The sequence below is a fragment of the Sardina pilchardus genome, chromosome 14 (genome assembly GCF_963854185.1).
Source record: "Sardina pilchardus chromosome 14, fSarPil1.1, whole genome shotgun sequence".
In the NCBI taxonomy this organism is placed as follows: Eukaryota; Metazoa; Chordata; class Actinopteri; order Clupeiformes; family Clupeidae; genus Sardina; species Sardina pilchardus.
Window position 1 is genome coordinate 18,193,452 of NC_085007.1, and position 26,166 is coordinate 18,219,617.

At 45.4% G+C, this 26,166-nt stretch overlaps 1 protein-coding gene across 1 annotated transcript; it reads right to left on the bottom strand.

The window, feature by feature from the left end:
- Positions 1 to 847: 847 nt before the first annotated feature.
- On the bottom strand, positions 848 to 22,561 carry csgalnact1a (chondroitin sulfate N-acetylgalactosaminyltransferase 1a). Its single transcript, XM_062554633.1, has 8 exons — positions 22,407 to 22,561; positions 21,828 to 22,358; positions 16,614 to 16,830; positions 13,899 to 14,000; positions 7,291 to 7,469; positions 6,658 to 6,752; positions 6,055 to 6,136; positions 848 to 3,370 (listed from the first exon to the last, which is right to left on the bottom strand). Exons 1-8 carry the CDS (start codon positions 22,552 to 22,554, stop codon positions 3,081 to 3,083), a joined length of 1,644 nt encoding a protein of 547 aa, XP_062410617.1. The 5' UTR covers positions 22,555 to 22,561; the 3' UTR covers positions 848 to 3,080.
- Between the last annotated feature and the right edge of the window lie 3,605 nt (positions 22,562 to 26,166).

Here is a 26,166-nt window from a genome sequence, read left to right on the forward strand (position 1 = left end):
CAATGCTGCTTTTTCTTCCAGCACAACACTGACTGATGGATTGCAGTTTCACCCACAGTTGCAGAAAAACTGAGCAATCTGTCAACAAATTTCATCATGGCTTATCACTGTTGGGATGGTGCTATAAGCACAGACATCTGTTACAAAATTGATGAGGGTTTTCTGGAAGATGAAAGCTTTCTGAGCAAAGCACCGTTCAGTTTATGTGTGAATGATTGGAGCCTCACACACATTCCCCATTACTTACAAACCTTTTCTCACACTGTTATCTCTTCACAGTATCACGAGGACACAGTTAATGGGGTTGGTTTCATTTTGACATTATGTTTCCATCATGCTTTTTTAAAAAATGTGTATAATATATGTTTTGCAGTATCTGAGTTCCTTGGTACCTAGACTTTCAAGTAGTTCCTCATTAATCATTCTTTATTTTTATGCTTGCCGTCTAGAGAAAGTGAAACCCCATCTCACAGAGATGTGCAGCAAGGATAGTTAATTAGATATCCTAATTAGTCTTCACTGGACCCAGTGGAGGGGGTAGCCTAGAGAAATTAGCCAGTTAAAGTTAGTGTGCTGCATGGTGTGTACTGGAGGTGAAGTTTGTGATTCCTTTTTAAATAAACAACAAGCACAAACATGAAATAAAACATAATCAGTACCAGCGATTTACATTTTGATATGTCTAAGAAGGTTGAAATTCAGAATGCATTAGTAGCCTTTAACAGGTCATGGCACCAGTTTGGGTTTAGTGAGAATAGTGTGTTTACATCATGTGCATCAGCATCAGCATTTAAACACTAAAGAAAGCAAAATATTCAATCGAAGCCAAAACAACAACAAATACAAATGAACTAATCTTTCTTTATTTGAGTCTTTGACCCAACAAAACAAAACAGTCTGTACTAGAGTATAACTGAAATCTAATCTTCACACATATATCTCAACCAGCAAACAAATCCAGAAGAAACTGTCTGATGATGTTTCGTGTCTCTATTTTTTTTAATAAAATAAAACAAAAATTAAAAAAAAGAAAAAAGAAAGAAATACACAGAGCATAATGCATTTAATACAGTATTCAACAAAAGTGCAATTTTAATAAGTTAGATCGTTTTTGTTAACAACATTTGGTCATCTATACAAAGGTACAGTGAAAGCAGTGCTTCAGCCAACACTGTAGCAGCACCCTGAGAATGGCATTCACTGCTGGGGAGCCGTACACCAGACCAGCACCATGTCATCAACTCTAAATACCTAGTTCTCATGTCATGATCAAGCCAATGCCGTCGTTCATTATGGTAATATTTTCCAGTAGCTCAAACAGCAAAAGTCAGCATAATCATCACCCCCCCCCAGCTATTTCAGCTATTATACTTAATATACTGTACTGTACAAACAATAATACTTTGCTGAGTACTTCTTCTATTTCCTTTTTGCAATGTATAGAAAAAACAAAATAAAACAAAATAAAACAAAAACAAGCAACGCTTGCAGACAAGGCAATTACAGTTTGGCACGGAGGCAAAATGGAAGCCAACACTATCATTCCACAAGGAGAATAGATGGAGTATGTGTGTGTGTCCGCACAAACTCCATGAAAGCACAAGTCAGCAATGACCAGACAGCGGTGAGTTATAGCTCTTTGAGCTCGTCGTCATTGTGTGTGTGTGCGTGTGTGTGTGTGTGTGTCGTGTTCCTGCAGCCATACTAAAGATATATCTGTGTACATGCAGAAGAATAGGCAGACCTTTAAAAAAAAAGGTCTTGTCACACAGCCATTGCATTTGTTGAAATTTGAACAAGAAATGTTACAGACTTTGTTTTCTTTTTAGTCTTTGTCCACCTCTGTTCTACAGACGTTGCTTTTGTTTTATTCATGGTCTCGAACTCCCTGATTGACAATGGCATAGTCTAATCACTTCCTACTTTAGGAAGACACAAAACATATTCTCAACAGAAAAATGCTCAGTTGGCACACATTGACACCTGACAATCTGTGAACAAGCTGCACTAAACTTTTTTCAGTTCCTTTCTTTGTAACACTGTAAAATGTGTTAAAAACTACAGCGCATATGTAGAGAAGCCTACAATATGCACACTTTCTGAATTTGAAAATCCTCTTTGTTGAAAAAGAATACATTGTCAGGCATATATAAATAGTTACAAGATTTCTTGAATAAAAAATAGCTACTTAAGCTCCATGTGTGCAGGAAATATGGACACCAGTGAGCCATGTCAATGTCATCACATGTGAAAATCGCAGCACTACAAGTGACAATAGTATAAGTGTAGCAGTTTTCAAGTTCACCACAAATGTAGCAAAACTGTTAGAATGTAATTTCTTATAGTAGAAAAATCTAAAATATGTCTTTCAGCAAAATAAAATATAATACAATCTATTCTTTTTCTCTTTTCATGAATCCAATGAGTCTCACAATCACCACTAGAGGGCACTGTAACCAAGGCTCTACAGTCCTCCTAGTGGCCCTTGTTCTGTGTAGTCAGTCACAAGACAGCAAGGAGCCTTCAAGCAACTCACACCAGTGAGGTTAACAAGCACTTAAGTCACAGGACTCTGAATTAAATACAGTCTTGACCTTTTGACCTTTTCGTTTTACGCTGTTGACCTTTGATCCTCTAGTTTCCTGTCCATGTGTTTTCTTGAGGATGGCAAATCTTGTTTCTTTGATGGATATAAAATAGTTCCAAAAGCAAGTTTCTTTGAAACTTTGGAAACTTGTGAGAATAAGTGCATCTGTCATCTTCGAGTCATTTAAACGAGATCGCAAGTCTTCCAAAGAGCACTCAGGACCCTCACTCTCCCTTCCAGTCCAAAGTCCAAACAACTTTTCTTTCAACTCTGGTCACACTTCCCAGGCGGTTCCCACAAACTCCTTCCATAGCATGTGATGCTAGCTGCGTCTTTTGCCTTTGGAGCTTTGCGTGTGATTATCCTGTTTGCAAGAGATGATGGGGGCCCAGGACCACACAGTCTTCATCCTGCTGCCTGCTTTCCCGTCTCAACGCTCCGCCACACCGCGTCCGCTGTCCGTCCGCACACACCCCGGCGCGGCGTACCCCGCTCAGGCCTTCTTGGCGCTGGTGCGCGCCCGCTGCTTGCGGAGGTGCGCGTCGATCTCGTGGCGGAAGAGCAGCATGCCCAGCTGGCCGTGCGAGGCCTCGTTCATGGCCTTGGACTGCATGCACATCTTGTACTGGTCGGGCGGCAGCTGGTCGGCGCAGTGCTTCTCGTGCCACAGGTGGAAGAGGCCGCGGGAGGGCGCGCGCACCACCAGGAGGTTGCTGTGCAGGTACTTGCGGTACAGGTGCACGTCCTCGCCGCCCCAGCCCTTGATGTCCACATCAAAACCGCCTGGAAGGTGGAGAAGACAGTTAGATAGTGTGTGTGTGAGTGTGAGTGTGAGTGAGAGTGAGAGTGAGAGTGAGAGTGAGAGTGAGAGTGAGAGTGAGAGTGAGAGTGAGAGTGAGAGTGTGAGTGTGAGTGTGAGTGTGAGTGAGTGAGTGAGTGAGTGAGTGAGTGAGTGAGTGAGTGAGTGAGTGGATGAGTGTGTGTGTGTGTGTGTGTGTGTGTGTGTGTGTGTGTGTGTGTGTATGAGAGAGAGAATGTACATGTGTGTGTATGTACACCTTGTGCTGAAAACTGTAATTGCAGCATATCACATTATTACATTTAACAAGCTTGTTGAGCTGCTCTTTAAAGAGACACTTCACCGATTAGCATTAAGCTTTGTATCTTTAGAAAACCAGTCATGTTTTTGAATGGTCATGCATAATTCCCTCAGTTTGCCTTGAGATGGGAGAAATACGGATTTCAATGTTGGTCTTCCTGCTTTCAATGATGTAAAAATCATCATTTTACATCATTAAAAGCAGGAAGTCCTATTCATGGGTTTCATTGAAATCCGTATTTCTCCCATCTCAAGGCAAACTGAGGGAATGATGCACAACCATTGAAAAACATGACTGGTTTTCTAAAGATACAAAGTTTAATGCTAATCGGTGAAGTGTCCCTTTAAGGTTGAAAAACATGTAGTTGTCATAGGTATGTTACATATTACTAAACAAATTCAAACATTCAGACATTACAAAACTATGAGGTGTCTAAAAAAAATAAGATTCTGAGGCCTCATTACAGAAGAACTATCCAAAGAAATACTGTCGAATAGGAAGTTTATGTAATGTCATCATGTAAAGATGAGACTGCATTCAATGTTCTGTCATTGTCTGAACTGTGTGAATGTGGGTAAAAACAAACGTAAATCTAGTTTTGCTCCCATTTGTCAGTGTACTTGAGTGAAAAACAAACATGTCCGTCCTCTCTCCTCACAGCTCTCGTGAGCGCCATGCTCGTGACTGTGAAAAGCAATCTCCAAGTTCTAACATCGATGTCGTGCATCACAACCACGACCATATCAGGAATTTCACGCTCTTCGGCTCCTGGTTAAGAGGAGCAAAAACAAGCTAACAACTCGACTAAAAACACATCCTACCCTGTTATCCTCCCAGCAGTCACAATGTTATCTTCTACTGCCTTTACTCGTACATGTAGGGGCTTGCTCAACCCCCCAGATATTTCCAAGAAGGGGGGCTGAACCACTGGGCAGAGTTGTACAAGAACTGCTGTTGTCTATGGTCAGTGATTTAGTGTACTTGGTCACATTCAGAATGTCACGATAAGATTGAGTGCATTTCATGGATCTTTTGTGGTTTATCAAATGTAGCGTGAATCTTGATGGAGAAGGTAGCAGTGTTGGAATTGCCAGGGTGACTTCAGCTTGAGAAAATGCCTGCATTCGCCACAATGGATGAAATGGGTCTGCAACTAACACTGATCCAAGATTAGAGGGGGATTTTAATAGCTGAGGGCGGTGAGTGACCAGCAAAACAATTTCATGAGCATTCTTTTCCCTCAGAGATTATCAATCACCAGTGACATTCGAATCGCCCACATGCTCCAGACAACCGATCATCTGTTCCTAATCCAGCAGCACAGCCGCTATCTTAGAATTCGGAGGTCAGAAGTATGGCGTACTTTTAATCTCCGAGACTGCCCACATATATTTGTTTGGGCTTTTTGCCTCTGTTGCGACAGGATAGTGAAGAGACTGACAGGAAGCCAGTGGGAGAGAGAGATTGAGTGGGATCGGGAAATGACCTGGGTCGGACTCAAACCCTGGGTCCCCGTGGGCACTTGGGCCTGAGTTGCGCCACACGGTTAAAGAAAACCAAATATATAAACAGTAGCTGCACAGTTTAATGAGAGAGGAAGCTGTGAAAGACAACAAACCAGGCACCGATAATAAATGCTTAATATAAATTTAAATGAATATAAATAAATATAAATGTACACGACTGTTTATTCAGTCCATGCTCATATTCAAATCAAAGCACAAAGTACGTGAGTTTACAATCCGTAACAGGGGAAACCCACTGAAAACAAATCTTTAATTTCAATTCCTCTCACAACTGCCATAGAGGTTTTGGTACAAAAAGTACTGTAAAAGGTAGAGTCAGGAAGAGCAGAAGAAAGTACAAGAGGGTGATGAGGATTTTTTTTCCTCTTGACTTCCTCTCTCCTTTCTCCACAGCTGAGTTCATTTCACAGCCACTGCCTCAGTGGAAAGAAATCTCTCACAAGAAACGTACAAATATCCCGAGGACAAATAAGAACAAGCATACATCACTTTCACAGAGAGCACTGTCACATACAACCTGGAAATATCTGTTAATCTGATTTTTAAAAACATTTTTTTTTTAAAAAGGTTGGACAAAGACGGCCTAAGTTGAATGATTACTGTTTTCTAAAACTGTTTAATACATTCGAAGCTGTTAGTTCAACACCTACATGGAAATGATTTCACTGTGTAGGTGTTTGACTCCCCCAGGACTTTAAGCTCATAATAGGCCGTGTCAAACTATAACGAAGGTTCTCCAACACACTCGATATGAAATACTAGTGGCGCTCCGCTTGCGTGAAAATAAAATATAGAATATGGTGTGGATGTGGTTGGTAAAACACTCCGTGTGGATGGTTACCTATGTTGATGAAGTCGGATCGGTATTGGCACGTCATGCCAAAGCCAAAATCTCTCCAGAAGCCTGTGTCTTTCTTGATGACCTGTCCAAGGCAACACATACGGGTCCACTGTTAGAGACAAAACCGCCACCCCACCTCATCCTTTTCACCCAAACATCACATAAACAGTTTACTCAGACAGACTACACTGCGCACAGTGTACAGTCAAGACAGCCGGGGCAAGACAAGCAGTAGCTGCAGACTCGCAGTGTCGACTCCCTGCTGTGAGAATCATTTTGTTCCAATAAGTCCATCCCACGCAGCGACGGTTGCAGTTAATAACATAAACATTGGCCTCATTAAGAACACTGAATGTGATTACTTAAACTCCAGGAGATTTACTCACACCTTCAAGCTTCATATTTCTGCATAATGTTGCTGCACTAACTGCTAATATGTAAAGCTCTCTGGAATACAGCTCAGGCATATGTGTACTGTAGTTACAATGGGGGGTGGAGGAAGGGACGGGCGGGAGGTTGGGGTGATGTAGCAACTCACTACTTTTTGATTCGATTAAGCAGCCTAACCAGATTAAGCAGATGCTGAGTTATTAAGAACATTACCAGTTGTTGTTCCACTGGAGGAATGTGCTCATGACTGCCGTAGATGACTGCAGGGTTGTACTGGCTGAACAGAACCGGATAAAAGACCTTTTTACCTGGGAACCAAAAGAGAGAAACACAAGACGGTTAGTCTGGTGAGACAGTAAGGGCATACAGGCTCCAGAAAATAAAATTGTTCCGAGTCAACAATGTTCAGTGATTTTTAAGTTTCAGTGTTTGTTTATTAATTAATAATCAAATTGTATTTGTTTGTACTGCAGTACAGTACAAGCATGGGTGGAGCTCAACATCTGTGTGATGAAGCACACTACAATCCCTAATGCATTGTTTATATCAGCGCAATCAGCGGAGTGCTGCATCATCATAGTTTGTCTTTCATATGGGTCTTTTTAGACAGCATTCTCACTCAGCCCACAGCCTAAACTTTCGCAGAAGCAGAACTCTGGTGTTTAGGCGGTGAAACCACTTCCATAAACTACCAGGCTTTCGCTTTACACAAGTCTGACTAGTTTTGCAGTGGAAAAGAGAAGTCAAACTGAAGCATCTGCTGGGTCTGTTGTGGCTCTGACGGCCTCTGGGGTCTGTGATGATGTCTCTGCGCTGTCTGTTTGGCCCAGCTGCCGGATCACTCACCGGCCTGGGCGTTCAGACGGCAGGTGTTGAGGAAGTCCGCCGTGAAGACGATGTCCACGTCGCAGAAGAAGAGGAGCACGTTGCCCCCCTTCCACGCCCGCGCGCCAACGTCCAGCCCACGGCCCCGGGAGAACTCCTCGTTGAGCTGGATCAAAGTGAAGTTCTTGAAGTTCATCTCCCTGAGTGTGGAGAGAAAGAGAGGCAGAGAGAGAGAGAGAGAGAATGGTTATGGCAACTGTACTTGGAACCCTACTTAAAAGTAAACAAGGTTTAGACTCTAGCAGATTCCTATTCCTGTAAAAAAAACTTGGATTTGCTACACAAGCTGTAAGTGTGAAACAAGAGTAAGACATACAAACATTCAACACTCTTCCTTTTCTCTCATATTAGAATTATACACACATTACATTGTTTACATGGAAAATTATATCCTTGATGATAGAATGTGCCATAACACAGTATTAAATTATGCTATTTCCAGTTGTCACAATAAATGGTCAAATGTGTTATTACAATATTTCGGTAACACTTTACTTGACGGGTTCGTTCATAACACATTCATAACAGCTGTCATGAACTGCACATGAAGCATGCATGCATTTTTTTGTTTTAGCCAACCTGATCATGTCACATCTTAGTCAATGGGGAAGTCCAGTGTCCAGGAGAATTTAGTTTTTGTTTGACTGTTTGTTTATTTTGTGATCGTAACCTATGAAGAATCAATGACTGTATAGGCCTATATAGATATATAAAACAGGAATGTCCAACCATTCAGAAATCCACTGATGGTCAGTAGTTCACTTCCAAGTAGATGAATACTTCACAACTCGTATAGTAAAGTGACATTTGAAGTAGACTTCATAAATTATTCATGAGATGTTTACAAACGCTGGAGAGGATTCACAATACCCTGTATATGGATTACTAGATTGTTGGACTTCTATTTTGACAAATTTTGGTCGTTTTGTCTTCCACATTCACGAAAGTGTTGGTATGAATGATAGTCATGTTTCATGAATCAGTCATGAATGCTTCATGTGCAGCTCATGATAGCTGTTATGAATGTGTTCTGAATGAACCCGTCAAGTAAAGTGTTACCAATATTTCTTTATCATCATAACACTCTTAACTGGGAATGTGGTTTCACCAAGACCATTAAATGCTTCAGGACATGCTGACACTACGATTGCCATAAAAGCTACAACATTTTAAGCACACAAAGTGGCCACATGGTGTGCTGCAATGTGGTCACTCAACCAGGGCAACTGCACACAAACTGAATACAGAAGTGTCCACATAATGCATTTTGCAGAACAAATGGCCCAAATTCAGAGTATTTAATATTTTGTGGTTCCCATGGTCAGTTGTGGACAAGGATCTCGCCAACAAACTCACCCCTACTTAAAGGTCTCCACTAAATGAGCTGAAGTGAATGAGACATGACATCCATATTTGAACATTATCACATTCCCCATGGATCACATAGGCTCCTGCGTGCCAAATAACAAATAGGGAAGCCATGCAGGATAACCGCAAACAGCAACGTTTTTTGTTTCCCTCTATTTCTGGCTCCTTCCTCACTGGCCTTCACGATGGAGAGTGCAGTGGGATCGTGGGCGCTCAAAATGAAATACTGTATGTTTCTGACATCCGCAGATGCGTAATCTAATGTCAAGGAACGGACTTGCATGACCCGGAGAATAGGGACAGCAGAAAGACTGCCAAAAGGCTTGTGCTTTGTGTGTGTGCGGCCAGTGTGTGACCCTTCTGGTCAGCTCAGTGTGTGTGTGTGTGTGTACAGGAAAACACACAACCAGCTGCATCAGATGATACAGTATTTGAACACCCAACAACACACAGCTATAAATATAAGCCTTCAAATAGCCTTGAAATATAAACCATCTCTAATTCCATGGCATTTTTGAGAGATTACTGTAACACAATAATACTATTATGACATTACTGCATCATCTCACAATCACCAAAAAAAAGCTAAATGATGCATTGACATCGACATGAGAAGTACAATTTAGGGTGTATATATACGAAACAGAGTAGGCAGGCTATTTCTGCAACATCAAAGATCTTATGCCGATCCAAAAAGATAAGAGGCATCACATCCAGATGAACAATATGCCCCGAACACACAGGTCACACAGAGGAAACAAACGCTGCAGGGCTTCTGATTCCTCAACTTCAGTTTCTGGCCTTGTTTTTGTGTGGGGTTTTCCTCCCATTCTGTGTAGTTTCCCAGTGTATTTTTTTTTTACCATTGTGCTACCTCCACTTGATATTACACAGCTATGCTAATTGTGTTCATTCTTAAATCGTTCAGACAGCCAAACCAAACTAATCTTTGGCTAACTGTTGGTTGAGGGATGGGTTTCCTCTCCTGGGAACACTGTATTGGAGGACTGTTTACTTCTTTTTTCAACATCGGCCACCATAATAGAACTTCTGTTTTATCAGATGTTCAAATGAAAACATTGATTCGGGAGTGGTCCGTACATGAAAACACACACACACACACACACACACACACACACACACACACACACACATACATAAGCACAAACACACACACATAAACACACAAGACATAATGTACGTGGGCATCAACACACTCACAATCGGCTCTAGAATTTCTGATGCCTATCACGGTAAAGCAAAGCAAAAGGCCAGATTAGGAAGCTTTTGGAAACCCTCGCGTCACCAACATCCAGTCCCCGCAAGGTTATTTTCTGTGTGGGTTCGAAAAAACATTTGCTTAATCTGACAGACGAAATTCTTGGGCCATGAAAACACTGTTCCTTTGGCCCCGAGGGAGTTGTTACACGTCGGATAAATACCTTTCAGGGCTGCTAAGTCTCAAAATATACGCGCACAAGAAGAAAAAAAAAAAACCTGCCGTGGGTCTGGCAGATCGGGGGGGAATCTGGCACCGGCAAGAGAGCACGGGCAAACAGGATTGTGTGTTAAATCACATTACCGGGACAGCTGTGGAAGAACTGTGGCTGTAGAGGGGTTTGGTGCCTGATTCACCCTCAGCCCTCGGGCCAAAACACACACACATAGGCTACACAAACACACCACCTTGTTTCCTTTTTTTTTTTTGTAACTCTGGATCCTGGACTGTCTTTCGGCGACTGGAGGGCTGTCTGGGACAACCTTGTCTTCCTTTTGTTGACTCACTCCTCCCTGTTTTCTGTTCCAGCCTTCCTCACATTAAGACCAAGCAGATGTGGGCGATGCCTGCTAAAGTGCTGTGAAGTATCCGCAGGTAGGCTACAGTAACCAGGGCAGCTCTGCTCCTTAGCCTACAGGGGTAAGAGTACCAGAGGGGACTCCACTGCAGTATTCTCCTCTCTTTGCCTTACTTCCCTCCATTGCGTTGGCCTTTTGTGATATGCTGTCTACTTTCCTATCACTTCCAGTGAAAAAATACCTTTACATAAAAACTGTCCTTGCCCTAGACGAGAGGATCGCTCTTCTTGTCTGTGCTCTATTGGACAGATTCCTCGCTGGTGCATTGGCGCCTTCAAAAAACATCAAGTGTTTTGAGATGTTTTTCTTTTTCTGTCGTTATGGCTACAGGCTAGATAAAAACTCGGAGGCTCGGAGCTCAGAGCACTCAAGGTGTGCTTGAAGGTTGAGCGTATCACGCTGTGTTCCGAGTCGTTTCCCCACTGGCCTCCCCTTCTGAAGACCGCACAAATTATTCATGCCTATTGATTAATCAGCTCGACAGGCTCACATGTCCCTGTCTATCGCAAAAAGAATAACACCGCTCACATTCTCAATTCCGCCCACAACTCCCCCCCCCCTCCTCCTCTCCACCCCTTCCCCATAACCAGCCTTGTCAGTCAGCTGGTCTCCCTTCAGAAAAACAAAAACTCAGACAGCCGACGGAGATTCAGAGAAATTGCTTCATTTTGGTCCCACAGGGATTGCCACGGTGGAAATGTCAGAGTGGCCAAGCTGAGTGGACTAAGCCTAGCTCTTGACAACAGCACATGATTCTAGCCCGGGGATGGAAGCAAGATATCGACTCAGTGGAAGGCTGCTGTTGGCCTATAATTGGCTGTCGCTAAATCGGCACCACATATCAGCCACCCCCTACCCCCACCGGCCTACCCCCACCCATCCACCAAATCCTCTCTCTCTCTCTCTCTCCCAACAACATCCGAACTCATCTGCGTCCATCAGGGCAAGCCCCGCAGTGAGCAACTTGGGGAGTTGAAAGTGGGGAACATTCCGTGCGTCGCTCAGAGATCAGACGCCAGATGAGAGAAGGGACTGATGGAAGACGGAGATAAGGGCTTACGCAACAAGATGTCCATTTCTGCAGCCACACGCTGCGGGTGGAGCCGAGTTGAAGATTTCTTCCCTCTCTTTTTTCCCACTGGTTGGTGCGTTTGATGTCATGTGACATCTCAGACGACCCCTAAATGACTTCCCGTATTGTCTCTTGACTCGTGGGCCGACGGCAGCTGTATCAAAGACTCACTTTGACAGTGTGGGAGGGAGAAAAAACGAAACAAGAAACTTTTTTTTTTTTTTCCCAAACGTTGACCTGAATTTTGTTGCTTGTTGTCAGATGCAGCCAATTTCTGAGGCTACAAATGAGGCTCGATGGTTGACAATAACTGTACCACTGTTCTCCACTCAAAAGAGTAAAAAAAAGTAAACAACAAAAACCTCTTCCCTCTTTCACGCTTCTCTAATAGTCCCCTTAAAAGAAAACGGAGCTTTTTTTTAACACTTTCCTTTTTTCCTCCTCGGTACACAAAAGCAGCGGACAGAGTGTCTCTTGGTGAAAAGAGAAACGGAGCTCGTCAGATAGGCCGGGGAGACAATAGCGTCTGGCAGCATTGTGAGAGATGTGCCATTGAGAGGAGAGCAGTGCATCTTCCCATCATGTCCCCTCTTTCTCTCTCTCACTCTCTCTCTGTCTCTCTCTTTCTCTCCTTGTTGTCTCTGCTGGCTGACGTGCGGTGCCCAGAGATGAGATCTGATATGAACTCGAGACACGTTTTGTTCCTCTTTCTCGTAGGGTGCCTGGCTCTGTTCCAGCTCAGATGCCTATTCTGGGTCTTTCTGAACCAGTCCTCACCCACAGTGCTACCAGAGGGGACCTGTTATTTCCCCATCCACCCGCCCGCCCGCCCCCCCGCCTGCCCCACACCCACACGGGTCAATGCCACACTGCTCTCACAACGAGCGTACCCAGGCCTGACCTTCACTCTGCAGTTTCATGCATACATGTATTGCACTGCACTGGGCCTTTATTGTTTCATTATTAATGTGTGTGTACGTGTAGGCCTACGTGTGTGTGTGTGTGTGTGTGTGTGTGTATGTGTGTATGTATGTGTTTGTGTGTATGTGTATGTGTGTGTGTGTGTGTCTGTGTCTGTGTATGTGTGTATGTACAGTATATGTGTGGGTGGGTTTATATGTGTGTGTGTGTGTGTGTGTGTGTGTGTGTGTGTATGTGTATGTGAGTCTGTGTGCGTCTGTGTGTGTGTGTGTGTGTGCGTGTCTGTCTGTCTGTGTGTGTGTGTGTGTGTGTGTGTGTGTGTATGTGCACAAATGAGCCTGCATAAATGTGCATGAATTTACCCCACGAACATCCCTATGCTTTAATACAGAGTATGTGTTTAAGCACGGCACATTTTAAAAAATGTTGCACCATTGAGGATGACACGTTATCTACATTATTAAAATCTTGACCACTCCAATTTGCACACGTCTCCATTTCCGACATTTCGCTGGTTTTTAATATTCAATCCCACAGCGTGTGGCCTTGTGCCGCGTTCATAATAATTAATTCCGCGCTAAGTTCTCTTCCTCTCTCGCTCGCTCCCCCCACTGATGTGCACATGAAAGACGGAGGCAAAACAAGCCTGGGGAAACGGCAACTGCTCTTCTCCATCACAATCAATAACTTCTCGGAGTCGGAAGCGGTCGGAGCAGAGCTTTGAGGAGTCTGGCGTTGGATGCTTCCCGCCCGGTGTTCCGGATAGGGATAGGGAGAGAGAGAGACAGAGTGTGAGGGCGGAAGAGAGAGAGAGAGAGAGTGGATAGAGGGATAGAAGGAGGTCATGGAGAGGGGAACGCCTGAGACTCTGGTCCCGTGGTGACGCTCTGTCTGCTTTCCCACCATTGCACTCGAGGGTGATGCTTCTCGTACAGATGAGCACACAGACACACATCGACACACACACAAACACACACACACACACACACACACACACATACACAGACACAATACACACAAATACACACATTCTGCCCTTGCAGAAAGTTAAGTGGAAGCATTCCCAAGAGATTTTGTGCTCCACCTCCATTCCCCAAGCTCCGTTACCTAAAATAACTATGTGCACGACACACACACACACACACACACTTACAAAAAACTAATCTAGAGGAATTCAGCTAGAAAAATGCCACAAGGTTTCTATCTGTGCCACACCCATTTAATACACACATGCACGCACACACACACACACACACACACACACACACACACACACACACACACACACACACACACACACACACACACACACACACACACACACACACACACACACACACAGAGCACTCACCTAGAGGTGTTCTCAAGGGTTCCCTTGACCTCGCTCATCTGGTCCCTCCCAAAGTAGACCACGGTGAGGTGAATCCGTTTGTCCTGCCTCACACACACCTCCCTATGGGCACACAAACACCACAGCGGTGTGTCAGTGTTCACATACACACACACACACACACACACACACACACACACACACACACACACACACACACACACACACACACACACACATATACACATACACACACACACACAAACACACACACACACACACACACACACACACACACACACACACACACACACACACACACACAAGAACAGGCCATAGACTGCAGGGGTTGTGCATCTCACCACTGCTCAAACATTACTGGCTCTCAGGACATAAGCTTATGCATAAATGCATCCCTAATACAGTTAATTCTCCTTGTCACTGAATCTAAACCAAGCAATATGTTGCTATACTCCGACTGATACACTTAACACAGTCTGACACAGCGTTTGCAACGCACAGGGTCACTTGCAGGTTATACTGCTGAACGGATGTCTTGACCATGTAGTGAAGGTCACTTATGATAACAGCTCTGCATGCATGTATTTTCTGTGTCAATATATCATTATCATACTCTGTTTCTCCGTAACTTGTAACTTGCCTCGGGTGCAGGCCGAGGTAAACGTTCAAGGACTGTAATCTCTGCAATAGATCTAAACAGTCAGTGTGCTTTGAAATGCATGAAAGGCAAAGCTATGTGGGGCATTTCATCAGACCAGCTGCCTATAATTATGCCCATATCAGCTAAGCAATATATGCCCTTATAGATAGTACCCCACATCCATCCTATCCTGACTGAAGAGATTTTAGATACAGATTATAAACTAAGCACATAGCCACCATATTAGATCTCAGTGCAGATGGCTTCAGACCTGCACAGTATTATGCTTTCCTTTTGAGATGTTTACCTTGAAGGCTTTGGGTGCAGACAGAAGAAAATACCACCCGAAGCATGCACGGACTCCTAAAGAGGCTGCAACCTGGTTTGAAATTGCAGGCTTTTGAAGCGGACACATTCTGAACAAGGTATGCCAAAATTGCCATGTTGATGCCGACGATGACTACACTGACCCCCCCCACTCGCGCAAAATAACAAGTGAAGGCACCACCTGCTTGAGGAATACCAGATCCACTTTGCTCAGCACAAAAAAAAGCACAAAAAAGAAGCAAACCAGCTGATTTGTCATTAGTACTAGTACCTATGTAAGAAACCTGAAGCTAACTCACGTCAAACTGCACAAGAGGAGTGGAAGAACTTCATTCGACTCTGGATTTCTCTGCATATCCATTGTGTTTAAATGGATATGACGCATTTGAAGACTTTCTTTGTATTCTGCGCGAGGGAAGCGTTTGATTCCCAACCTTTAAGTGCAGTCGGTGGCCGCTGAATCTAAAAATACGAATATCCTCGCTTGTTTGATATTCAAAAGGCAACATTTCTGGACCATGCGATTACCATAACAAAGTAAATGAGGAGGAGAGATTTTCCCAAAGGCTAACTGCATGTGGGCAGAGAGCACCAGAAAAAGTTTAATCTCTAAACAAAGGGAGTTATTCCTGTTTTGTGTGTGTGTGTGTGTGTGTGTGTGTGTGTGTGTGTGTGTGTGTGTGTGTGTGTGTGTGTGTGTGTGTGTGTGTGTGTCTGTATAGCGTCTGAGGCGTGTGTCTGTGTCTTCCAGGAGAACAGAATGCTATCACACACATCTCCATTCCACAGTAACTTAAATATGTATGAGAGGAAAGTGTTGACTCAGCTAACACACACATGGAGAGTTAACACCATACCACACTTGCAAGTTTCCTGCAATGGCCCATAGTCATCTTGGTGTACCCTGCTAGTATTATACAACCACCCATATGATCCTCATATAGTGCTAATGTTGAAACATGATAATAAAACATGTGAAACAACAGGACGCTAGCTGGTGCACATATGCAGTCCATTACTCTGTGATATGGAATGATTCACAGCATAAAATTAGATAAGCCATGCCTACAGCTTACAAAAGTTGTTTAGAAAATGAATAGTGTAAGAGTATCCCAGTCTGAGATTGTTGTTGCATCATGTTGGAGCCTAACTAACGAGCCGTGTCCACTGGTGTTGTATTTCAGGGAGAGACGAGCCACACTGTAACATTCTGATTTGATGTTGTATAAAGCATTTTCTTCCACTTTCTGATGTAACGAGTTTTTTTTTTTTTTCAATGTTATCTTCAAATTAATTTCGATGCTAACTTCAAACTCATTTACGGGGCTACACTGATGGTAGGGATAGGTTAGCGTGTCTGCGTTTCCCACAGGCAGTTCAGGCTCTACGCACCATGTAGTTATGTGGTCCAGGATGAATCACTCTGTGAAAGCTTTCAGAGTGCGCCGCTGCCAACTTCACCGCCAAAAGACACCAGATAGCATGCAAAATAGGTTGTGATCAGTGCCAACTGAGCTGTTGCTGGTGTTTTCAAGTTTTTTTGGCATGCCTTTTAAGGAAGTTGGTTGTTTTAGACCAAAATACCTGCTGCTTCACATGCTGGGGTGTCTAAAGCAGCTTTTCTTTCTCTCTCTCTCTCTCTCTCTCTCTCTCTCTCTCTCTTTCTTTCTCTCAAACACAAACACACATATACACACGCACACACACAAACACACACCACACTCTCTCTCTCTCTCTCTTTCCCCCACCTGAAGTTGTGCATGAACTGGCGGAACTTGTCAGCTCTCTGGGACAGCGCAACCACGATGTTGATGACGACGCTGGCTGTGTCCACTTTCTCGTTCTTGACCTTCATCAGCGGGCCAAAGGGACGGAACAGCACCAGTCTTCGGAACTCCTGCTTCTGGTCGCCGCGGAACGTCAGCTCGTACAAGGTCCCCTTGTCCTTCTCTGTCCGTGCAATTCCTGCAGTGGGCAGGACAGAATGGATGGACGTCGTTAAATCAAAACAGAGACAGACACCCAAAGAAACGGCCTTAGGTTGAGGATCAAACAAACATGCAAAAGGATCAAGGTTCTGTGTGCACCAGACGAGTATCACATAAAAATGATTTATGAGGTAGTTACATTTCAGGCATTTTTCTTCAGAAATTTCAACAGGAGGAACCTCTTCAAACAGTCTGTACTATGTAATGTGGGATCTAATGAAGTTTAGCAAGTGAAGTATTAAACGAGGAATATGTCAATACTATATCAATCAATACTAAACAAGATGCTGGCAATGCCATGGTTTTATTTGCACTCGGGCACCCGTTCTGATAAAGAACAAAAAAGTGCCCCAGAAATTGAAAGCGCCTAGTTTATTGCACAATAAATGTAATGAGACAAAATGATGTAGAGCTCATAGCCCACCTGGCATTCATCCCACCTGACTACATCTCTCATGGCTCACCTGCTCTATACTCCTTTCTAGATGTTTTCTATTCAAGATGTTTTCTAGTTGTTTTAGTTGCAATTCTAGATGTTTTGTAGTTGCTATTGTAGTTGTTTTCTAGTTGCTATTCTAGATGTTTTCTAGTTGTTTTCTAGTTGCTATTCCAGATGTTTTCTATGTACTATTCTAGATGTTTTCCAGTTGCTATTCTAGTTATTTTCTAGTTGATATTCTAGATCTTCTAGTTGATATTCGTCCTGCATCCCTCTACTCCCCCGTCTTTTCCCAGCGTTTTAGCCAGACCTGGGTCGTGATTGGGTGTTCCAGGATCTGGCCACAGCAGCATTCCACTCCAGGCCTCTGAGCCAGAGATCACCGAGTTCATACTGGACTTCCTCATCACTCTCTTTTTTTTATATTTCCTCAAATAATCAAATCCAATAAATATCTTCCGCAAAAAGCTTTTTTGGAAAAAGGCTCACCAGTTGAACCGACGTACATAGACTGACTGACTGGCTGGTAAGTAGATTGGCTGTACACATACACAGCCTTTCACTTTGTTGGTGTAAAAGAAAAGAGTCTCCAAGTCCAGCGGTGGTGGGAGGCGACGGGGGCATTTCAGGCCAAGGAGAGGACCTCATGAAGCGGCCCCTTCGCCTCACCTCATCTGCCCCTGGGCCCTGGGCCCCGAGCCACGCAGGCAGCTGGACGATCGGTCACACATGCAGACCGTGCAGAAGCGTTGCCGGAGCATCACATAACACTCACAGCGGCGCTTCAGAGTGCTTCTCACACCGAGTGGGCAGGCGGCAGTCTGGCCGTCAGCTCGCCACGGCTGCGCTTCATCTGTCAGTGGCCCCACGGATCTTTCCAGAAGACTAGTCCTGAGAGGGCTCGAGTTCCAGGCCCTAACATCATCTCTGATTCAGTGGTAGACAAAACATTCCTTGATCTGAACAAAGAGCGTGATCCTGTCAGAATGCGTATGACTTTCGGTGAAACACTTTAAATTTACACAGAGACACGCTGTCTAACTGGGAGTAACTTGGAAACGTAACAAAATCCTTGTCAGTCCCTCTGAAAACACCCAAGGAGAGACATGCTACATTTGCATCAGGCCCAACAGTGAAACCACTTGGCTGCTCAGTGTAGCATGATAAATATATTCTGGTTGCAAATCCAAATGCAAGGGATGAACTATGCAAAAGAGCTCAGAGTTCAGCAAGAGCCAAATCTGTGTGAATCAAATAATGACGTCCAAACAAGGTCATTAAGGCTATTTGTGTGCGCGGCGCGGGACACCATGGAATATTTCAGCCATTATCCCCGAGTGAAATGACAAACGGCCGCGGACCAAAAAACCAATAACAACGGTCCACCTCGCCTCCATCTCACACACATCATCCACTTAGCGGTCACAATTAGGAGGGACCCCGCCACGAGCGAGGCCGTTTGTATCGACGGGGGCTTTCGCAGGGCTGCGGCATGAAAGCCAGACGCAGACCCCCCTCAGGGGGGGAGAGATGTGTCCCCGCCACCGAAGACAAACGGCCAGGAATCAAACAGGAGGAAAGTGGACCACTAATGGGATCCAGCCCCTGCCGCACAAACTGTCCACTCCACCACACACACACACACCGCACAAACAACAAAAAACACACACACGCACAACCAACACACTGCTCCGTCAAACCATCCCTTCAAGCCTGGCGTCGATAAACTTCACAGGAAATGGAAGTGGAGGGGGGCGGTGGGGGTAGAAGGGGGGGTGGGGGTGGAAGGCAGGGGATGGGGCAATGTGGAACGGGTTCTGTGGCACCTACTTCCTCTGATAGCGGCGACCTTTCTCTTGCACAAAGCCAAGCAGGAAAGAACCACCAGCAGAGTGGAGCCATCAGCATTATGAAACAAAACCCCCCCAGTCGTAGTGTCCTAAGTTGACCATAAAGTTTTGCATGTTAAGATGTGTACTATGCTTCACAACACTTTTGCAGATGGTGAAAGAATCATGGGCTAATGGAGCCATTGGAACCATTAAACAAAACCTCAACTGATGCAAGTCTTGTGAATTAGTTTTGCCTGTCAAATTATATGCAACTGGTCAGATCTGGCCGCACGACATTCTATTTTACAGCCTTTGCGCTGTCCAGCCGAGTGACAGGCAACCTCTTGTTACGTCTGGCACCTGTGATTGTTGATTTAAAAGCAGATGCGCGAAATTAACAAAATCCCCCCTTTTTCAACTTTATGGGAATTCTTTTAATAAATGAGACTGTGCTCAGTGAGTCATGCAACATCGAGCTGTGCTGGTAACTCAATCTGGCCAAAGCCATTTCGGTGGCAATTCCGTCGGAGAGTGAGGCCTACTGCTCCGCTCTGTTCCATGACTAAGGCTACAGCGTGCCATTCCATATAAACATGTTTTGTCACTAAGAGGGTCATACTTTTTCCACTCTTTCACTCAATCATTCCCTCACTCTTTCTCTCTCACTGTTTTTCACCCTTTCCTCCACAATTCCCCCTTCTTTCATGATGAGCTCTCCCTAAAGAACCCACCATTGATCATTCTGGAAAGAATCCTGATACAGCTACAGTTCTGGAGCGATGTTTGGACCCAACTCTGAGAGACATTATACCAGCACAAGGGCTTTCTTTCGCCAGGCCTACATGGCAACGACACAATTGCTCTGTCCTAACGATTTAGCCCGACATTACAGAGAACACAGACACCCACATTCATTGGACATCTCAGAGCAGAACGGCAAATCCTGGGCATTCTATATGTGCCCTTCTCCTGAATGGCTTCCTTTTGAGCTGAGGCCAGAGATGAATGTAATGACCTTGTGATGTGGACACAGTTATATACACTTACACAGTGCATTCCTTCTGCACTCTGGGCTAGACATCTGATCAATACAAGCATAGAGGTTTGGACAGCTGGAGCAAATAAAGGCTAAAGCCACCCAGGCATCTGCTGGGCTTTTTGGATCAGTCAGGGAATGAGAGAGGGGGGGATGTGGGCGGGTGATGGACCGGGAGGGTGACAAAAATCCACGGATAGAGACACTACTTCTGGGTTCATTTCAGTTAAACTCAGAGAGGACCTCTGAGGAGATTTGGAAAAGATCCTTCCAGAAGAGGACACTGACGAGCCCTGCCCCAAGCCACTTCCCCAAGGAGTGTGGCCAATGACAAGCTGTGTGTCCGTATGCGTTCCCCATTACACCTCTCAGGGGAGTCATATGATCCTGCCTCCATACAGTTTACTGTGTGTGGGATAAACAACAAACTATGCGCAGACAGAACGACTTTCTACAGGATGTTATTCTACAAAAGTGCTCCTTTGACTTAGCTGGTGAAGCATGAAAATAACATAGCTAAATTGATGGTTTCCTTGCCCTAATACACAGTATTATTGTACAGTACATTCCTTAGAAGGTAGACTGATAAACTGTGTACGCTCTATCTGACTGATTTAGTCATGTCTTGATACATTTTTGTGTTTCAGCTCTTGTCAGTCTCAGAGTGTCTAAGAATAAATCAGATTTATCAGTGCCGAAATCCTCTTCACATTTCAACTTTTGTTCAAGGTGGCTGTTCAAAGACTCTCGAGTGCCAAACTCTTTGATCTTTGTTTTTTATCTTCCCCTTATTTCACATGGTGACAGAATCCAGACGGAACCTTCTCTGTGGCCACGTGACGACGTCTCTCCACCGGAGCATCTGCGGAGTCGACAGGCTCCTGAGTCACCCTGGCCGCCTGCTGATGTTTGTCGACCTTTGAGGAAGACCCCTTTTTCCTTTTCCCTGACAACCGTCGGCAGAGCGAGCAGCTGTTCTTGCTTCCTACCTTCGGTTTCGAACCCGTCTCTCACCCACGGACTTCCTGGCTTTTAGCGCCTTGACGTTCAGGCACAGGATGCGGCCATTGTCTCGCCTTTGTGTTTGATTTTGATTGTTTGCTTGCGTGAGATGTTTTTGTTCAGGCGCCTAAACAATAACAGCTTAGATCCTCGCATGTCCCGATGGAGAGGGATAAGGACGGGGGTGGACAGAGAGGGTTTTGACATGAATGTCTGCTTTTTTTGTCACACAGAAATGGCTATTGACTTGTTTTTTTTATGAACCCTGAGAAAGGATTATAAATGAAAAGGGAGGCATTGGGAACAGGCTGAACATTTGTAATCATACAGCGTGCTCCTGTTGCTCAACCAGCTGAGCACGTTGCTAACAACATCAAAGATTCTATTCCCTTGGAACACAAACAGACATTAATAAAGTGTACACCTGACTTTGAATAAATCTGAAGTTACTGTCTTCTGAAATACTGAAGACAGAATTAATCAGATCTCAAAAATCTCCTTCTGTCTATCTGACTGTTCTATTCTTATCATATCTGTCACATAACATTTCTGTTTATTACTCTGATATTAGACAGAAACTGTCCTCTGTCCAAATCTGTCTGAAAGATATGTTTGCACACTAACAACATTTAAACAATATGACAAACGGTGTCCTGTTGCCTCACCCTCGATGAAGTCCGACGGGGCGTAGACTTTGCTGAGGCTCCGGTCCCCTCCGGCGTTGCGCGGGGCGTTGAGGGCCTGCAGGCCGTTCTCGATCACCTCGCCCAGCTCGTCGCGCCGGTCCTTGCGGACGGGCTTCTCCTCGGGGTGGCGCGTGAGGCCCATCTCCAGCTGGTAGACGCGCTGCAGCGTGAAGCTCTCGAAGGGCACCACGGCGTACTCGCTGGGCAGCCGCGTGCCCTGGTGCACCTCCGCCTGGCTCAGCTGGCTGCGCAGGAACTCCCGGAGGTCGGCGTTGGGGCTCTTCTCGTTGGCGGCCGGCACCGCGGCGTCTCCTCCTCCGGCGGCTCGCTCCAGGGACTCCTGGACGCCCTTGAGCTGCTCGCTGCGCTCCTGCAGGGCCTCCTTCAGCTGGGCGATCTCCTTCTTCAGGCTGGCGATGTGGACGCGGTGCTTGTCCTCGTGCTCCTGCAGCAGGGCCTGGTAGCCCTCGCGGCCCGTGGGCCCCCCGCTCGGACCGCTGGCGCCGGCCGCTCCACCCCCTCCTCCCCCACCTCCTCCGCCTCCCCCACCTCCCCCACCTCCGGCCCGGGGCAGAGCGTGGACCCCCAGCCCCTCCTCCTGGTGGGGGCCGCAGGTGTTGACGTAGAGCAGGGAGGCGGTGCAGCACAGCAGCACCAGCACCAACCCGATACGGGAGAGCCAGGCGAGCGAACCCCTCCTCAGCATGGCGACACGTCACCACGACAACAACAACAACAACAACACCACCACCAACACCAACACCAACACGGTCTCTGAGCGTCACGCGAAAAAAGCTGCTTGTCTTGTTGCCGATGCGTCGCAGGAATGACTTCAGTTAAGCTTCCATCTGTAAGCGTGCACCGGGAAGTGAGCAACACATGAGGTATCAGCCATGACAAAGCATGACTGATTGGATGATCTCCAGTGCCTTCACATACTCAACTCCTGAGCTTGAGTACGTGTTCCAATAAAAGCCCTTAAAAAACAAGCCCATAAGGGACTGCTGCTCTCTATCCTGTACCAGTGGCCACCGTTATCTCTGTCTCTACGTTCCACACCAATGTCGATACAGCAGGCAAGGTTATGACCAGGTCCTCACCCCTGGCCACAACAACCCAGTCAGGCTGCGGGGAAGTGGATGAGAAATGTCTGTTTCCTGTCCGGTCTAAAGGAGACGTCCCACTTTCGGTCTTGACTCACACATGACTAAAAAATGTCCATTTCCCAAACTGAAATTGCGTTACTTTCCCCGGAGAGCACGTCTGGACCCAAGGCCCGGTCCGTGCAGCCCGAGCTGCTGATGACACATCGGTCCCGGCCGTGAAGCGGGTGAATAATGCATGCTTTCAGAGCAGGGGGTATTTTGCTCTCTACTCCCTCCTGAGATCCGTGCACAGTAGGATCACGGGGCACCAGTTCAATCCACATTCCATTGTGATGCAAATTCATATAAAAGATGGACTGCGGAACAACAGCTATAATCTGCTCGCCGTGCTGTTGTCATCTGGGCACGAGCGCGGGGAGTCTTCATCCACAGCGCCGCATCTTATGGAGATCTAGGAGGAGGGAGAGAGACAGAGAGAGAGAGAGAAGCACAGAGGAAAGAGGAAAGAGATGAGAAATTGACTGTCGACTGACAGAAACACAAAGAAAGACACAACCGCGTAACCGTTTATCTCACTTCAAACTGAGAACAGACAGAAACAATAACAACATCATCATCAGTGGTCTTGAACATATGAGACAAACACTTGCAAACATTTTTCATGTCAATTGTGTTATTGCTCCTTATTACTTTTTCTGCCATGTTTTTTTCCAACATTCCTTCTTCTTGGTAAAAAAAAAAAAAAAAAGTCACTGCTGGCACCACCATCCAGCTGCACAGATGTTGCTAAATGAGAAACATTGTAGCTAGAGTTGCAACCGGCACATTTCCTTATAAAATTAAACATGTGTTTCACGTGCTACAATTTACGCTACCTCAAAGGCAACGTTAAGAACCCAACAAAGCAGCCAAGAGCTGGCTCCTGGAGAACACTGTTGCTAGTGATGTGTGAAAGTAGGAGCTCTGTGCTAAAAGCAGCCCAATGTGAACACGTCTGACCAATCTCACCGCGGGAAGAACAGGCTCACTGTAGTCTAAGCAAACATGCTGGCAAGAGGCGAGCCATTCATACACACACACACACACACACACACACACACACACACACACACAGACACACATACTCACACACACACACACACACACACACACACACACACACACACACACACACACACACACTCACGGACAGACACGCTCACACACACATACTCATTGACTCACACATGCACTCACTGACTGGCTCTCTTTCCCAGATGCATACACTGTTACAATTATCTACGTCTGCATGTAATTAACCTCGTAACTCAAACACACTCATACTATCTTCCCCCCCTCGTGCACACATTCGCATACCTACTCATGCACAAACACACACACACATAACCAGCAGTGATGCATATGTGTGTGTTTACTGTTTACCCAATTCCATAAGGAATGGAGTTAGTATAAGATTGATTGTGAGGATGCTTATTTACGTTTGCGTGTGTATGCATGCATGCGTGCGTGTGTGTGTGTGTGCGTGTGTGTGTGTGTGTGTGTGTGTGTGTGTGTGTGTGTGTGTGTGTGTGTGTGCGTTTGCCGGGGCATGTGTGTGTCTGTTGACTCACTACACAATTAGCTCTTTTATAGGTTTGGGAGGCTGGCCCTAATGAAAGGATTAGTTATGTCAGCAGTGAATACCGGACTGTATCGAGCAGCGCTGGCCGCATCCCAAGACCCAGGCACGGCCAGGGATGGCTATTTATCAGGACTTGGACCGTTACTGACGAGGCCCAAGGAGGCATCCCTCAAACTCACTTCCCTTTGCTCCATCGCAGATGAACCATTACAACCACCTGCCCAATGTGACCACAGACTGGCCAGAAAAAAAAAAGATGAGCAGCTGGTTTATGGTCTCTGATGTTAGTGAGTTACATAGTTGAATAAGGAGAAGTGTGCATAAAAGGAGACTGAATGATGAAATGGATGAAATCCATTTTCCGGTGACTGCCAATAACAATAAACACCAAAACCAAGAGCTGTTTTTCCATTGGTTTAGTTGAGCTATACTTTGGGTTGGTTTCACAAACACACACACACACACACATGCACCCACCAACACATGCACACACACACACACACACACACACACACACACACACACACACACAGACACACACACAAAGACACACAGACACAGACACACACACACGTTTAATACGGGATTACAACTCGAGAGACTGACACATTCAGATAGGATACAGTCATGTTTCCAGCAGCCACATGGAGTGGGAGCAGGGTGGTTGTCTGTCAGACGCGCAGCCTCCTTGCCGCTGCCGTGGGAGTTTAAATAGGGCACCGAGGGGAAATCTTCAGATGTCTCCATCAAAACTTTCCCACCTCCAGCTGCTTTAACTGTCATAGCTAGGGCTGATTTATGTAGTCACGCCCTGGTGAGGAAAAAGACACCTCTGTTTATGACACACACTCCTACTATATACTTCACATATGTGTGAGGCTCTGTGTGTGTGTGTGTGTGTGTGTGTGTGTGTGTGTGTGTGTGTGTGTGTGTGTGAGCGTGCTTGTGTATGTATTGCAAGCAAGTGTGCGTAGATGTGTGAGCAAATGAGTGATTCACTGTCTCTCTGTCTCTGTGTGTGTGTGTGTGTGTCTGAATGAAGTGAGTGTATCTAAGATTATGTGTGTCTGAATGTGTCTGTGTGTGTGCGTGTGTGTGTGTGTGTGTGTGTGTGTCTGTGTGTGTCTGTGTGGCCTGCAATTGCCAGCCATTCATGCCCACTGCTCTTGGATGCCAGTAAGCTTGGAAAAGAAGGAAACAGGAGCTCAGCAATTTGAATGTGGCCCAAAACTACTGGCCCTTCACTATGAGGAGTGATTCATTGGGAAGAATGGGCTATAAAGGCAGCAGAGTTGGGTCCCATCGCTGCATCGTGTGCATTAAAGCTTATTTACACAAGTGCTGTATTTCTCAGGGCATTTCAACAGAATCTGTGAGAGGAATATAAGGAACACAAGGTATCTACAATATATCAAGAGGAGCAAATTGACACATAATGAAATACATGGGACCTGACTGTGAAACGAATAGGGTTCATAAAACTGTTCATGGGTTTTTGTCTTTTGGTCTAACATTGCCAAACATTATAGAATAACTTCCCTATCAGTATCAAGCAGTCACGTTCAACACACCAACTCTATCTAAATGTATC